Below are 15,011 nucleotides of genomic sequence, written 5' to 3'. Positions count from 1 at the left end.
GTACTGGGGCATGCTAGCTAAAGAAAACTGGTTGGGGGCATTAAAGAAAAGCAGACTTGCCTTTACTGTGGGCTTTGTTCGGGCACTTTGGTTTTTGGCTATCAGGTTCCTGTAGAGCAGGGCTACGTGGCCTGGGATCCATAGTCAAGGAATTCGAATGTGGAAACAATTATACCATTATTTTCATGAACTTGTACCTGAAAGGTAGCATTTCCTTGGATTCTCAGCAGAGGCAACAAACCATTGCAGAATTAGCAGTAACCATGCCTTTGTTGCCAGTAGAGACCCTGGATCATTTTTATATCATGCTACACTTGAAACAAATATCTTGAAGTATCTTTCACCTGCGCTTCTACTTCAGAGTTATACTAGTTACTGAACCCAGAGTTCGCTCTTATTATTTAATATGCTAACAGCAAAGGCAGATATCTACTGTATCACAGTTTAAAAAATATTTTGAAAACTGTACTTCACTGCAATTGGTTTCTTTCGTAATCCTCTGTGTTTTATCTTATGCATTTAAAATTACTGTTCTAAGGGTCCATAGGCTTCATCAGACTGCCAAAGGAGTCCATGGAACATAAGAGTAAGAACCCTGCTTTAGAGGCTGACATTAAACTCCAGACATCAGGAAAGGGTCCCTATATTTGGGGAGGGATGGGTTAGTACTAAGGAAAGGAAAGTAGTAGACACACACAACAAAAGATGAGCAACAAGATGCAAAGGTGGGTTCTTTGATCTAGTGGACAAAGAACCTTCCTGACCTCTCCAGCTCTTTGTTCTGGCCTCCAAAGGCTATCACGGTCCTGATGGCCCCCAGAGCCTCTTCTGCCACGGCGCCCGCTTTGGCATATGCGGCTAGCTCTCTGTCACTAAATGCCGAGAGTATCTGGATACGGGGAGATACGAGGAGAAACATTCGTGACTTTCGAATGGAGAGAAAAATTAAAAGGCAGTCTGGTCAACTCTTTAATTTGCTTTTTCTTCCCAAACCCTATCCCTTTCCAGACACTGAAGTCATGAAGTGAACAACAGTCCGCGTCCCAGACCCTGGGACTCCTTCCACCCCCTACAAAGTCTAGATCTGATCCCCCCTGGTGGTACGCTCCCTGAGAGCAGTCAGGAACAGAAAATCCACGTATAATTCTCTAATAGCGCCTTGAGGAATAACGTCAAGTTCCACATCCGCTGTGTTTTTTTCTCTGCTAATTGCAAAATGAACTAAAATAAAATCTTACTGCTTTGGAAAGTCACTATTCTTTATCATATCATGATTTTAAGTACTATGGGAACAATACCTCCAGATCTACTCATGGGCATTCTGCTTTATAATAAGATGGCTAAACAAGGTATTGCGGGAGACAGGTAAAGGAATGATCGAAATAAAAGAGATACAAGTAAGTCACTAAGCAAATCATCAACCTCCAAAAGAGCAAAATGGTCAGTAACATTTCTCAACTCTGCAGTGTTGTCTGAAGTAGAACAGGTTAACAAACATTTTTATGGCATGGCCAAGTTGGCAGAGTGCCACCTGTCAGAGGTAACAGTTAAAAATAAATAAAACAAATCCAAACTTCAATTTTTTAAAATATTCATGCAATGGTTTGGTAGAATATTAGGTTTTAAAATTGTGTTTCCTTAAGTAGGAACATAACCATTTAAGCAGTTTAAACTACTATGTCAGCAGATTTACCCGAACAAATAATAGCAGTGCAAAAAATCCATAATTGAGATAATAACTGACATTTAAAATCACATTAAAAATTAATTTCTTTATTATGGCATTAACAGAATGCTTTTAAATGTGGTTTCAACTGACATGTCGCACAGATACGGACAACTACAAGAACCCGAACCCTGCATGTTAAAAAATAACTCTTGAAAGTGTGGGCTAACACATAGGAAAATGCCCCCGTTTCACACACCTTGGCCCAGACAGCTGCAGAGAGTCCCAGGATAGGGCTGATGGCCATTATCACAAGGGTAAGCTTCCATCCTCTAACGAATCCTACTATGAATCCTGCAAAAAACGTGGCTATTGCTTGAAAGAACATTCCAACCTTGTCACCAATTCCTTCACTGATTTTGGAGATGTCACTAAAAAAGATCACACCTAAGTGGTTACAGGCAGGAGGTCTTCAATCAGAGGGCTGAAGCAGACATCTGACAAACACATAGGTAAATCTCGTTCACACTACGGCAAGCCTCGTTCACAGTCTTAGCCTCTTGAATGAGATTTTTTCCCCACCTAAATACTGCACAAAGGAAGAAATTCAGGTTCAGTTCATGCCTCTAAGAAGTTCATATCATTAAAGTTGATGCTATTAAACTAGTTAATCCCATTCGAGAAACACTAGCATTCTGAGCCTATGAATCCATGTGTTTAAAAGCAGGTATCAAGGGGCACCTGGGTGGCTCAGTGGGTTAAGCCTCTGCCTTTGGCTCAGGTCATGATCTCAGGGTCTTGGGATCAAGCCCCACAACGGGCTCTCTGCTCTGCAGGGAGCCGGCTTCCCCTCTCTCTCTGCCTGCCTCTCTGCCTACTTGTGATCTCTTTCTCTCTGTCAAGTAAATAAATCTTTAGGAAAAAAAAAAAAAGCAGGTATCAAGAAGGGCATTGCAACACTAATAAGGAAGGCCTACTTGCTTCCACCCTCTGCCCTACCCTCAATCCACTCCCTTCTCAACACAGCAGCCAGGGCGATCCTTTGAAAATGGAAGTCTCAGCGTGTTCCTCCTCAGATCAAAACCCCCAATGGCTGCTCATTTCACTAGGAGTCAAAGCTGAAGTCTGTAGTGAGGCCAACAAGGTCCTAAATGCCTTGACTTTGCCTGATTTTTTTTTACTTCATTTGCTCAGGACTCTTTTGCCAGGAATCCCAGTAAGGCAAAGTTTGCCATCTACTCCCCCTGCTGGAAAGTAAGCAACAGGAAGGCAGAGATCTTTGTCTTGTTCACTGGTATATCATAAACATCTAGAAGAGTACGTGGCATGTAATAGGCCCTCAAGTGTTTGTCGAATAAGTGAAGACAAGCCTTGCTGTGACTTCATTCACACGTGTATTCATTCATTCAACCGTCTTAACTGAATGCATGACATCTGCCAGGCCCTGTAGCAAGCTCCACAGAGAGAGAAACAAATATAAGATGTAAGCCCAGTCTTCAAATTAACCTACTAAATCACTGAGAAGAACAAACTAATTGATAAGGAAAACGCACGGGGGCATAAGCTACAGATGCTAGAAACGGCTGTTGGGTGATCTATTCCCAGTATGTATCCAAATGTTTCATCTAGTAATTTTTTAAGTTTAAAATCTAATCATGGCACATTTCACATAGTTAGTGGTTAACCAATTTCATTATGAAAGTGTGACATAAACAATACACTTACTCTGTTAACCGTGTATTGAGTTCAGTGGTGTCGTTGATATCAAACCAGCCTATTTCTTGTCGTAGAATAGCGTGAAAAAACTCCTGTCTGATTTTCCTGATCTGTCGGCCGGCTGCCAGAGTCCAAAATGAAACTTGTATATAGGCAGCAACAAGAACTCCAGCACCTAACCCTGAGTAATAGTACGCATACCTGGAAAATAATTAGGAAGTTTCTTTTAAATACTCCTATTTATTCATCCTTTTCAGGAAAATCTTCAGAGCTGGGGATTCATTTTACCGAAATCATATAGATTGTGTAGGACATCATAACAAATACACATGAAATTTTTTTCTCTTCTCTTTCTTAAACTGTAAGAGGATGACGGCAGATCTGTTCACTTGAATTGCCAGAAAACAGAAACATTTGAGGGTTAATCACAAAAAATAATGGTGTTAATGGATCATCTTAAAACTGATACTGACAATTTGTAGATATGATGTGATTCTTCTTTCATAATTAAGATTCCAGACTTGCATATCTTATTGTATTGAAAAAGTTCCCTACTATTCGCATACCACAGGTATAGGAATAAACAGATTGAACATGTGAAATGGTTCTTCATGTAAGTGTTCTTGTATTGTTTACAGAAAGACCCCCCCCCGCCAAAAGAACAAAACAAAACACAAACACACACACACAAACACACAAAACAAAAAAAACCCTCTTGATCTCTGGCATAATTCAAAAATATTTTTTAATAGTACACCAAAAACATAAATTCAAACTAACTTTGAGCGAAGTCTTAACTAAATTAGAGGAAAGTTAGTATCATTAAAAAGAACAAATTTGGGGTGCCTGGGTGGCTCAGTTGGTTAAGTATTTCCCTTTAGCTCAGGTCATGATCCCAGGGTCCTGGGATCGAGCCCCACATCGGGCTCCCTGCTCCGTGGAGAGTCCACTTCTCCCTCTCCCTATGCCCTCTGCCCTGCTCATGCTCACGAGCCCTCTGCCCTGCTCATGCTCGCGCTCTCTCTCTCAAATAAATAGAATTTTTAAAAAAGAACAAATTCAGTTTTGATACTCTCAAAGATACTTTTTATATAATTTTACAAACTGTTTCCAGAAAGAAGCCTTTCAGGCCTGCAGTAGCATATGGATGGAGCTCATTTAAATCAGCAGGATTAATTGATAAGTAAGCATATAAACATTATAGCACAGGCTTTTGAGATTTCTATTAAGAAGGACAAAGGGGGCCACCTGGGTGGCTCAGTAGGTTAAGCCTCTGCCTTCAGCTTGGGTCATGGTCTCAGGGTCCTGGAATCAAGCCCCACATGGGGCTCTGCTTGGCGGGGAGCCTGCTTCCCTCTCTCTCTGCCTGCCTCTCCACCTACTTGTGATCTCTCTGTCAAATAAATAAAACCTTAAAAAAAAAAAAGAAGGATGACGAAGGGAAAAATGCCATAAAGGACATTATTGGATCAGCTGACAAAACTGGAATACAAATGATAGATTAGATCAAAATACTGTATCAGTATTAAATTCGCTGACATTGATAATTGTGCTACAGTTATGAAGAGAGTATCCTACGCTTAGCACACTGAAGTATTTATGAGTAAGGGGCCATGATGACGTATGCAAGTTACTTCAGATGGTGGAGGTGAAGGGACTGGGTATAAATGATAACAATAGGCCAGGGGATGCCGGGGTGGTTCCGTCAGTTAAGCTGCTGACTCATGATTTTTGGCTCAGGTCATGATCTCGGGGTCCTGGACTGGAGCTCCACTCTCAGCAGGGAGTCTGCTTGAGATTCTCTCTCTCCCTCTCCCTCTGCCCCTACCCCACTCATGTTCTCTCTCTCTCTCCCTCTAAAATAAATAAATCATAAAAAAAATCAATGATAACAATAGGTCAAAGAATATAATAAAATGTAAAGAGTATACAGAGGCTCTTTGTATATTCTTATAATTCTCTGAAAGTTTGCAATTATTCTCAAATAAAACATTTTTAAAAGTCATCATAAATATTTATATACATAAATGTATATTTATATATAGAATACCTACATATATATATATATATATGTACGTATTAGCCAATTACCTAGTCATTTCTTCTTCCAGAATTCTGCCTGGATTTAGCATTGACAATGAAAAATTCACTAAATAAAAACAAAACAAAACAAAAATAAGACATTTTTGAAAAGTTGAACTATTAATAGATGTTACCAGGTTTTAAAAATCTTCTTTTTTTTTCAACCTCAATGAATACTTTTCACTTTGCTCCAATAGAGAGTCCACGGGTTTAGATGCAGGACATCTAGGGTACAGATGGGGAAAGATCGCTCTCCTAGGTTTGTCCCTGATCCTGGTGGTCTCAGGACTTTAGCAAAGCAGGTTCCTAAGGCAGCAGAGAGGAGTGGATGGAGGGCAGGCAGAGCATATAGAAGGAAGAGGAAGAAAAAAGAAATGGTTTCAAGAGAAAGGACAGAATTTAAGGGGCATTTTTTCTTAGAGGCCAAATGCACTTTATAGATAATTGTTTTTGTTAATTTTATTTGAATACATGTGTGTTTTCCTTTAGGTGCTTCCTTTTCCCATCAGGGGCACAAAGGCTGAATTACATGCATTGTAAAGGAGGGAAAATTAGAGACAAGGAAGATAAGTCAGTTGTCTAAAGACACGACAGTTGCTCACTGGCAACTGGTTGTGATCCTGGATTCCACACCTTGTTTGTTGGCAAAACTATATTCTGGTATTTTAAAAGTGGTATTGATTGGAAGGAAATATTATTGTATATTAATTTGAACTAATTTGATGAAAATGTCTATGTGCCATTCCTGTTGTAATAATAGCTAGCATGTATTGAGCATTTGTTATCTGCCAGGCTCTGTTCTGAACACTTTACATGTATTAATTCATTTAATTTTCACCACAACCTTATGATGTAGGACTCCTTTGTGAATTCCCATTTCACAGATGAGGAAATTGAGGCACAGGGTGATAAAGTAACTTATCCAAAGTCACACAGTTAGCAAGTAGGCTGAGAGTCCTAACACTATACATATAGCTCCTAACTTCATACTACACTGATGGTTTCATACGGTAATGACTATCTTCACTTCTTAAAAAACACAAAGTGAGGGACGCCTGGGTAGCTCAGTTGGCCAAGCATCTGCCTTCAGTTCAGGTCATGATCGGGAGGTCCTGGGATCAAATCCCGAGTTGGGCTTCCTGCTCAGTGGGGAGTCTGCTTCTCCCTCTCCTGCCCCACCCATGCTCTTTCTCACTTTCTCTCAAATAAATAAAGTCTTTAAAAATTGAAAAACACACAACCACAAAATATAAAAGTATAAAAGAAACAGTCCATGTCAAAATAATAGAACAAAATAATCACCACAGCACTGCTGAGAAAACATACCAGAGTACGTATTTCCCTATTTACCATGGTGCTAAGACAGAAATTAGTCTTTGTTCACTTATCATGTGTAAATAACCCCATAGTCATGTTTTCTGGTTGTGGTGTATCTTCCTTATCTTCTTTCAAAGGGGCTAAAGTCGAAACTTAAACTTTAAAACTTAAAAACTTATTTAAAACTTAAACTACTGTCAGGATCAATTACCAGTCATGCAGCCCTGACTATGGCATAATTTCTCCCTCAAAACTGTAACTTCCATTGATGTTCATGGTAAAACGTTTCTGCTTATTAATCTAGCTCTCCATCAGCTTTCAGGTCCTTGAGGAATCAGACCCTATTTCACTTCTGTTCTTATCAGTCAGTTGTGTGTGCTCACTTCCTCCCTGAGTTCTTAAATATGGCAGCCTTCAGATGCTAAATTGGAATTGTATTTGGAATTAGAGGCAGACAAGCTACTTAAAGCTTGGTAATGGTGGAAATCTTTGTTCAAACTTTGGGGAAAGGCCACATATATATGTGTACAGGGTTAGTTTTCCCCCAGAACTTAAAAATCAGGTAGAATCTTGAATGAATTTTAGTCTCCTCTAAATGCCTCCTTCAAATGTTTACATTCTCTCAGTGAGCACATTATAACTCAGACTGATTCTCTCTCCTAGGAAATAAGAATCAATGGGCATTCAAAATTTGAAATGCTCCTTTCTCAGAGTCCAAGCCAAGAATGGCAATCTAGGCCTGGGTTAATAACCCTAGGAGCTCCTAGGAAAGTTTCTGCTGCCCAAGGACTAAGGTAAGGCAGATGTGTGTTGATGTGTTCCCAGAAAAGTCATGGGATTCTAGATCTGGAATTCTAGACCAGGAAATCTTATGGGACTCTAGATCTGAAATTCTAGATCAGGAAATAGCATAAGATTCTAGATCTAGACATCTCATGGACCTCTGGATCTGAAATTCTAGATCTGGAAATCTAATGGAACTCTAGATTTGAAAGGGACTAGACCTGGTCTTCTCAGATGCTAACCTGTTATACCTCCGTCTCATAAACAATCTCTAAGTCACCTGGTTCAGGGGTTCTCAGTGCTATGTGCCTATTAGACTCACATGGACAGCTTGAAAAAAATACATTTGCCCAGGCTTCATGCAAGAACAGTTCAGTCAGAACCTTGGGCTGAGTCTAGAGCATCACATTTCTAAAAACTATCCCCATTTGATTCTAATGTGCTAGGATGGGTCTCACTCTGGTTTGCCTGAATGCCTCCCAGAATAAGGAAATGGAGAATTCTTGACGTTGCCTATTCATTTTAGAGAGCTCTCATAAAGTCCGTGGATGGATGGATTAGAGCAGTCACTTCTTTTCCAAGTATTCACAGTTAGTTTTCCCCAATATTTATCAATCATTTACTATCTTCTAGATACTTTTGTAAACATCTCATTTAATTCTATCAGTAAGTCTATGATCACCTTTTAAAGATGAGCATAGTGAGAATAAGAGAGGTTAAGTAACTTGCCCAAGGTCATACAGCTAGTAAGTGAAAGGTTTAAATAAATGCATATCTTAAGGATTACTTAGGGAGACATTATACAGAGAGTCCTAACTGTCGCATGTAAGTCTCAAGTCAATTTCTGCCTTCCTCAGTTCTGCCTAGAACTTCTCTTATCACATGGAAATATCCAGCACAAAGCAAAGAGCTGGTGTTTGTCCAGGCAACTTAGTACGTATAGTTACTTAAAATAACTGGGGTCTCCAAAATGCCTTTTCCTCTCAACCACGTGGCAATACAAAGGCATGCAGTGTATATTGATTTCTCTACAGAATTTTCTAGATCATTACAGTTACACATACTTGACATAAAATATATTAAGCTCCTGATTACTCTGCATAAAAAATGTCTCCTTTGACTCTGTCATTGAGGTTTTGGATGCAGAACACACATAACTCAGTTTCTGCACAACTGAGTCATTGTGAGGGAAAAACCTTGTCACTGAGGAGCTTTATTCTGTTGACAGGATGTGCTTTCTTCACAATCATTCACTGTCAAACCCTCTTGTAATTTAAACCTTGTTTTCTTTTAACATTCCCTTCCTATTTGTCTCCCAGTAAGTCTAACTGTCCAAGAGTCCAACAATTTTTAAGAATAGACTTTTTAAAAAGTGATTGTATTTATTTATTTGACTGAGAGATAGAGAGAGCACAGCAGAGGGAGAGGGAGAAGCAAGCTCCCCACTGAGTAAGGAGTCTGATGGTGGATTTGATCCCAGGACCCTGGGATCATGACCTGAGCCAAAGGCAGATGCTTAACCAACAGAGCCCCCAGGCATCCCAAAAGTGCCTTTTTAAAAAGATTTGTATTTATTTGAGGGAGAGAGAGAGAGCAAGACAGGGGAGGGAGAGGGACAAGCAGATTCTGTGCTGAGTACAGAGCCTCATGCAGGGCTGGTGGTTTGACGGGTACAGAGTCTCAATTTTTACAAGATGAAAGAATTCTGGAGATTGACTGTACAACAGTGTGAATATACTTAACACTACTGAACTGCACACTTAAAAATGGTTAAGATGGTAAATTTTGTTATGTATTTTATCTCAATTAAAATTTTTTAAAATGAGGTTAAAATAATGTCCTACACTTAACACAGATAAGTTAGTGTTTGGACCCATTTTAATAGTCCTGTTTTTGTTTTCACTAGGACCAGAATAACTCCACAACTTTCTTATTTGACACAGTTTGTTTGTTTTTTACTTGTTTCTAATTATGCAACCAAGTAGCTTTGAAGCTGGGCATGGCAGACAGGTGCCATGTGCTGTGCCCAGGGTCAAATTCAAGGTATCTGAGGGGAATGGCACGAGCAAATCACTTAAAAACCTGTCATTGGTGGAGTGATAAACTCCCCAGAGTTGCCAACTTACTTTCTGTAACCTCCAGATGAAATGACCCTTGGTCTTCCACAGCCACATCTGACATCAGGCTTATAGGCTGTCTTAGAGGATTTGCGATGAGAAGTCCCTCAAATGTTATTAATTTCCAATGCCCACTCTTTAGTAGTTTGTAAAGATAATATTGTCATACCTTTTTGGAGAAAGTGAAATCTTTAAATTTCCTACTCAGTCTAAATCCAGAGAGCTCACTGGTATGTTGAGAGTTCTAGAGTTTAGCAAAAATCATGGAAGTTGAGAGAGGATCAGTACCCATCTATACTTAACCTTAGCAGAACTCAGACGTTCATCTTGTAGAGATGATGTTTATTTAAAGTCTATTCTTTAGGGGCAGCTGGGTGTAGCTCAGTTGGTTAAGCATCTGCCTTCAGCTCAGGTCATGATCCCAGGGTCCCCTCTGGGATCCCAGCCTCTCTTTCTCTGCCCACCACTCCCCCTATCTGTGTGCGTTCTCTCTCTCTAACAAATACATAAATAAAATCTTTAATAAAAATAAATAAATAAAAATTTAAAAGGTACCTTTACTAGATTTCTAAAAGATATTAATGTTTATGTAAATAGACCTTATTGTACAAATCAAGCAATCCTATTCTCTTAGGTAATAACACTTAAGTTCTGCAATGCTAACCAAATACATAGTTCTGAATCAGCAAACCCTGAAAACTCCAACTGATCTAAATGCCAGAGTCCACTTTTTCTTAGGTATCTTTGCATTGTAAGCTGCCTTTTCTTTATCAATTTTTTTCCCTTCTTTCCACCATCTGTGTGCCAATATAGCTTCCCTCAATCTTCTCCGGCCTAGTGCCCACAAGGTCTCTTGGGAGGAGCTGGGCCATGAGGCTTGGTAGAAAGCATTGAGGTTTCACTATCTGTGTTGAACATGGCTAATATGAAAATAACTCTGTCCACTGGAACCTGACTCTTGTGCTGTTGCCACAGTCCCTCTTACAGGTGACACTAACTTATGAGAATCCTTGGCTTTTTAGTAATTACACTCCTCTGTGTGGGTTTCAAAACACATCATTCTCATACTGAAACCATTCACTCTTTAGTGAAGTGTTAGATCAAGCTCCAGTCAACCTGGTTGAACCACACATTAGAGTCAAAAGATGGACAGAATGTTGACAAAAAGGGTGCAGGAAGAGAAAAGAAAAAGAAAGCCAGCAAAAGATTTACAAGCTAAGTGTAGCTAAGAAGTATGGCCATACTAACGGAAGTATTTTGAAACATGTCTGTCATCACCAAAGGGATGGACAATCGCATAGGTATACTCAGATGACAGTTCTGCTCTCCTCAAGGAGAGGGATTTCCCTGCCTTATTTAGATGCAAAGGTTTTTGTACATTTCCTTATTCTGTATTAAAAGTCAAACAGGATAGGTCTAGTGGTTGAAATTTAAAGAGTATTCAAGGAATTTTCTGAGAATTTTATAACTTCTTCAGTGATATCTGGAGTTAGACAGAGTGCAAACCATTAATCAAATGGATGAGAAAGAGCAAAATCAACCTTTGATCTTTCATCCAGTTAAAGGAGTACAATGTATGTTAAAAAAAAAAATAGACAAATGCTTACCTGGAAAGGAGAAGTTTCCTGCAGTATCAACGAATTTGTCGGTCATTTGTCCAAATACTATCATCATGAGGGGGAGACCTGCTCCATGAGCTATGGCCATGATGGTGCCCAGGGACATCAATAATTTATCCTGCCAGTCAGAATATCGAAACTACAAAATAAAAAGAAAGGAAATAAAAGAATATTTTATAGAAAAGACTTTTTCTTTCTCTGCAACTATATATTCTTTGGATTTTTATTTAAGGTCAGTACTTTTTACAAAAATTATTTATTTATTTATTTGTTTGTTTATTTATTTATTTTATTTTAGAGAGAGAGAGCGCGTATGCAAGAGTGAGTAGGGGTTGGGGAGCAAGGCAGAGGGAGAGCAAGGGAGTCCTTAAGCAGACTCCCTGCTGAGTGCAGAGCCCTGCAAGAGCCCTGGAGGAGCCCGATCCCAGGACCCTGAGATCATGACCTGAGCCAAAACCAAGAGTCGGACACTTCAACAACTGAGCCATCCAGGCTCCTCTAAGGTCAATAATATTACTTAAGGTTAGTACTTTATTTAAGGTCAGTAGTTGCAGATAAATGTAACAGGGAAGAAGGAGGATTTCCATCCAAATTATTGACGGATTAATTTTATGATGCTTTGTTTTATATCCTGTGAAGAAATAATCTGATTCTGTTTCATCAGTATCTTCTTTGGTTAAATGATTATAATATAATCAGAAAGGATAAAAGTTTAGCTCCATGAAGAAATATGGTTTGATCTTCCAGAGCTACTATGTAGTGAGTTAAAAACAGCTAGGAGAAAACACTAAGTATACACACAAAACAATATTCAAAATATTTCAGAGAGAGAATTACAAATAAGGAGGAAACAGATCCCCTGAGTCTTGTGGATAAGTTCCTCTTAAGAGATTTCAGGTAGCTTTTTAAAAGGCAGCTCAGAAGTGAAATGAAAAAGCATTATGGAGTGCTTACATGTGTATTCTAGGGAAGTTCTGCTTAAGGAGACGATGCTCCTTGAAGAATCTGGAAGGATAAGGGAGAATTTGCTGAAGAAGAATTGGGGGGAACAGATGAATTGGAGGTATTTAGGCTTAGAATAGCAAGGTACCTGGAAACCGCATGCAGTGCTCAGAGAACTCCCTGCAGGGGAAATCCTGGAGTGCAGAGTGTGGGAGCTGATGTTAGAAAGAGGCAAAAAAAGGCCTGGTGGGCCACACCAAGGGTCCTACTGTATGGTGTACTTAGTACTATCACTGTACGGTCTACTTAGTACTATCACTTAGAAGGCAGACACTAGTTGCTACAGTGACATGTACAATGCCCAAGAACTAACCAGCCAATCAATGTCAGAGGACTTTAAAGACTTTGTCCCTCATTGTCTTTTTAGCCCTGTCTCATTTCTCATGTTTTCTTCCAGTTTTTTACTATCATTCTATGGCTCTTTCTGTTGTCTTCTCTCTTCCTCTGTCTTCTAGATTACATCTACCTTCCCATACATTTCCATTTCTATACCTTACCTCTGTCCCTTTTTATTTATTTATTTAAAAGATTTTTTATTTATTTGAGAGGGAGAGAGGGAGCACGAGGTGGGGGAGGGAGAGAGGAAGAAGCAGACTCCCTGCTGAGCAGCGAGCCTGATGCAGGGCTTGACCCCAGGACCCTGAGATCATGACTTGAGCTGAAGGCAGATGCTTAATCAACTGAGTCACCCAGTTTTCTCACCCTACCCCCTTTTGGGGACAAGACACAGTCATGGGGAGAATGAGTCACAAGTCAGGCTTGGCAGAGTGGGGTCTTTGAGAGCTGAAGCTGAGTCAAACAGGGTCAACAGGCCAGGACAGTCTGAGGTCAGACACACTTGGTGGGGAGGAGGGTGTGCAAACTGTTCTCACAGAGTTCCAGAATTCAGTTTGGGGAGGCCAAATTCCATCATCAAACACGCAGGGCAAGCAAGAGTGCCGAAAGAGACAAGGGTCAGAAGCTAGATGGAGCTTGGAGCAGATCAAGGGGAGCAGGTAAAGTCGAGAGTAAATGCAGAAGTATCCCTAAAATTGCTAGAAAAAGGACTAGTGTTTCCAAGGTTCATTTTAGTGGCTCTGAGGAAGGGACATAGAGCACTTGGGTCTACTAACCACAGTTACAAGCACAGGATCTGATCATCATGTCATGTTCTCTTTAGTGAAAATTTACATAAAATTGAGAATCATTTTAAATGCTTTTCATGCTATTTAAATAAAATTTCACTGTCTCTGAGCTTAAATTTGAAATTATAAGCATTTCACAGCAACAGCACAGTTTCTTAAGCAAACTTAAATTTAAGTGATTTTCAACCAAACAATGAATTTCTAATTCTTGTTAGAAACAGTTTTGTCCTGAACCTCTTTCACGACACACACAAAAAAAAGTATCTATTCCAAGGAAGAAAAGATTATATTTCAATTTAATTTAAATTTTAACTTTTAAGTTCAAATTAAATGTACTAAGCTCTTGCCTCAAAGTTTGTGGTGTTTTATTTGCTATAGGAGGCAGATTTAACACATGTACATTAAAAGCAGATTTAGTTTTATAAACAATTTATTCTCTAAAGCACTAAATTTTTAAAATAAAAACACTACAACAATAAGGGAGAGGAGAATGAATAGGGGCTTTGTTGTGACATGAGAAATGTGCACCAATGTTTGAGACTGAGAATGTTTGTGTCTTTTCATCCATTTATTTACTAAGCTGGAGGTTTCAGCTGACATGCCACTTAATACCATCTTCTTTGCTATGGAATAATGGGTCAGAGTTTGAAACCTATCATACTTACTCAAAGTGGGAAACACTTTCTTGGCCCACCATTCTGAGACATATTACAAATGAAAACCAGATTAGACTTCTCCCAAAAATATACTGACTTGCCTTGTACTAGCAGAAAACCACTGACAATTGTGTTAAACATAATCAGAATCTCTAAATGTTGCTCCATATGTAATCAATTTTCTTGGAAGTCAAACATGAATATAGATTTCTTCCTTATTTCTAAATTTCTATAGTTAACAATCACTCTCTTTATAGTTAGTTAACAGTTATAGTTTAGTTATAGATTGTATAGATTGTAGTTAACAATCACTTTGCTTTATTTTAAGCAAAATTTGGGTATGTGTGTGTGTGTAAAACAAATGCAGAGATCTGTTTCAGGAAAACACATCTCTGCATGAGGTGCTATGAACACAAGTCCTAGCTCTGCTCTGTTTCATAGCTAGCCTATCCCTACCTCTTTTATCAACTACCTTGAAAATGTGGTCTGTTGATGACCAACCTAGGACAATCATAAAGTACTGACTCCACATCTGTTGATTCAAGGCACCAAATTTGAATGTAAACAAGAATTACTCATATATAATATTTCATGGCTTACCAAAGTTAATGGTCCAATCAGGTTCATTCTCTTCTTTTTTTTCTTGTCTTGGTTGCTGTAAAAAAAAAAAAAATATATATATATATATATATATATATATATATATATATATATTTGTTTGAATTTAAAACTGTTACCAAATGTTTCACAGTCACTGAATATAAACCTGAGTAGTTATCACATCTATTTTTTTCAAATATAAAACAGTGATATCCACAAAGAATCCAAATTAACCAGTTTAACAAACTGCAAGGCAATCACCAAGTGCAAAGGTAACTGTCCAAGGTACTACAGAGATATCTGGATGAATGAGAAAGGGTCACCTGCCT

The 15,011-nt window shown here is 38.9% G+C and overlaps 1 protein-coding gene across 6 annotated transcripts in view; it reads right to left on the bottom strand.

Moving 5' to 3' along the window:
- The window catches only part of LOC116878485 (ATP-dependent translocase ABCB1), a 189,677-nt gene that overhangs the window by 46,838 nt on the left and 127,828 nt on the right, over positions 1-15,011 (bottom strand). For 3 of the 6 annotated variants that reach the window (XM_032876031.1, XM_032876040.1, XM_032876080.1), the window contains exons 3-8: positions 14,683-14,737; positions 11,289-11,439; positions 5,474-5,531; positions 3,392-3,583; positions 1,926-2,097; positions 765-889 (exon numbers count right to left, since the gene is read on the bottom strand). The exons of 1 other annotated variant lie outside the window; for it this stretch is intronic. In XM_032876031.1, the coding sequence (XP_032731922.1) occupies positions 765-889; positions 1,926-2,097; positions 3,392-3,583; positions 5,474-5,531; positions 11,289-11,439; positions 14,683-14,737 (753 nt within the window). 2 more of the 6 variants (XM_032876058.1, XM_032876069.1) reach the window with 2 other exon arrangements.

The sequence above is a fragment of the Lontra canadensis genome, unplaced genomic scaffold (genome assembly GCF_010015895.1).
Source record: "Lontra canadensis isolate GAN:19392208 unplaced genomic scaffold, GSC_riverotter_1.0 scaffold2, whole genome shotgun sequence".
Classification (NCBI taxonomy): Eukaryota; Metazoa; Chordata; class Mammalia; order Carnivora; family Mustelidae; genus Lontra; species Lontra canadensis.
Note: the sequence above shows the minus strand (reverse complement) of the source record. Positions and strands in the feature narration are given on the sequence as shown.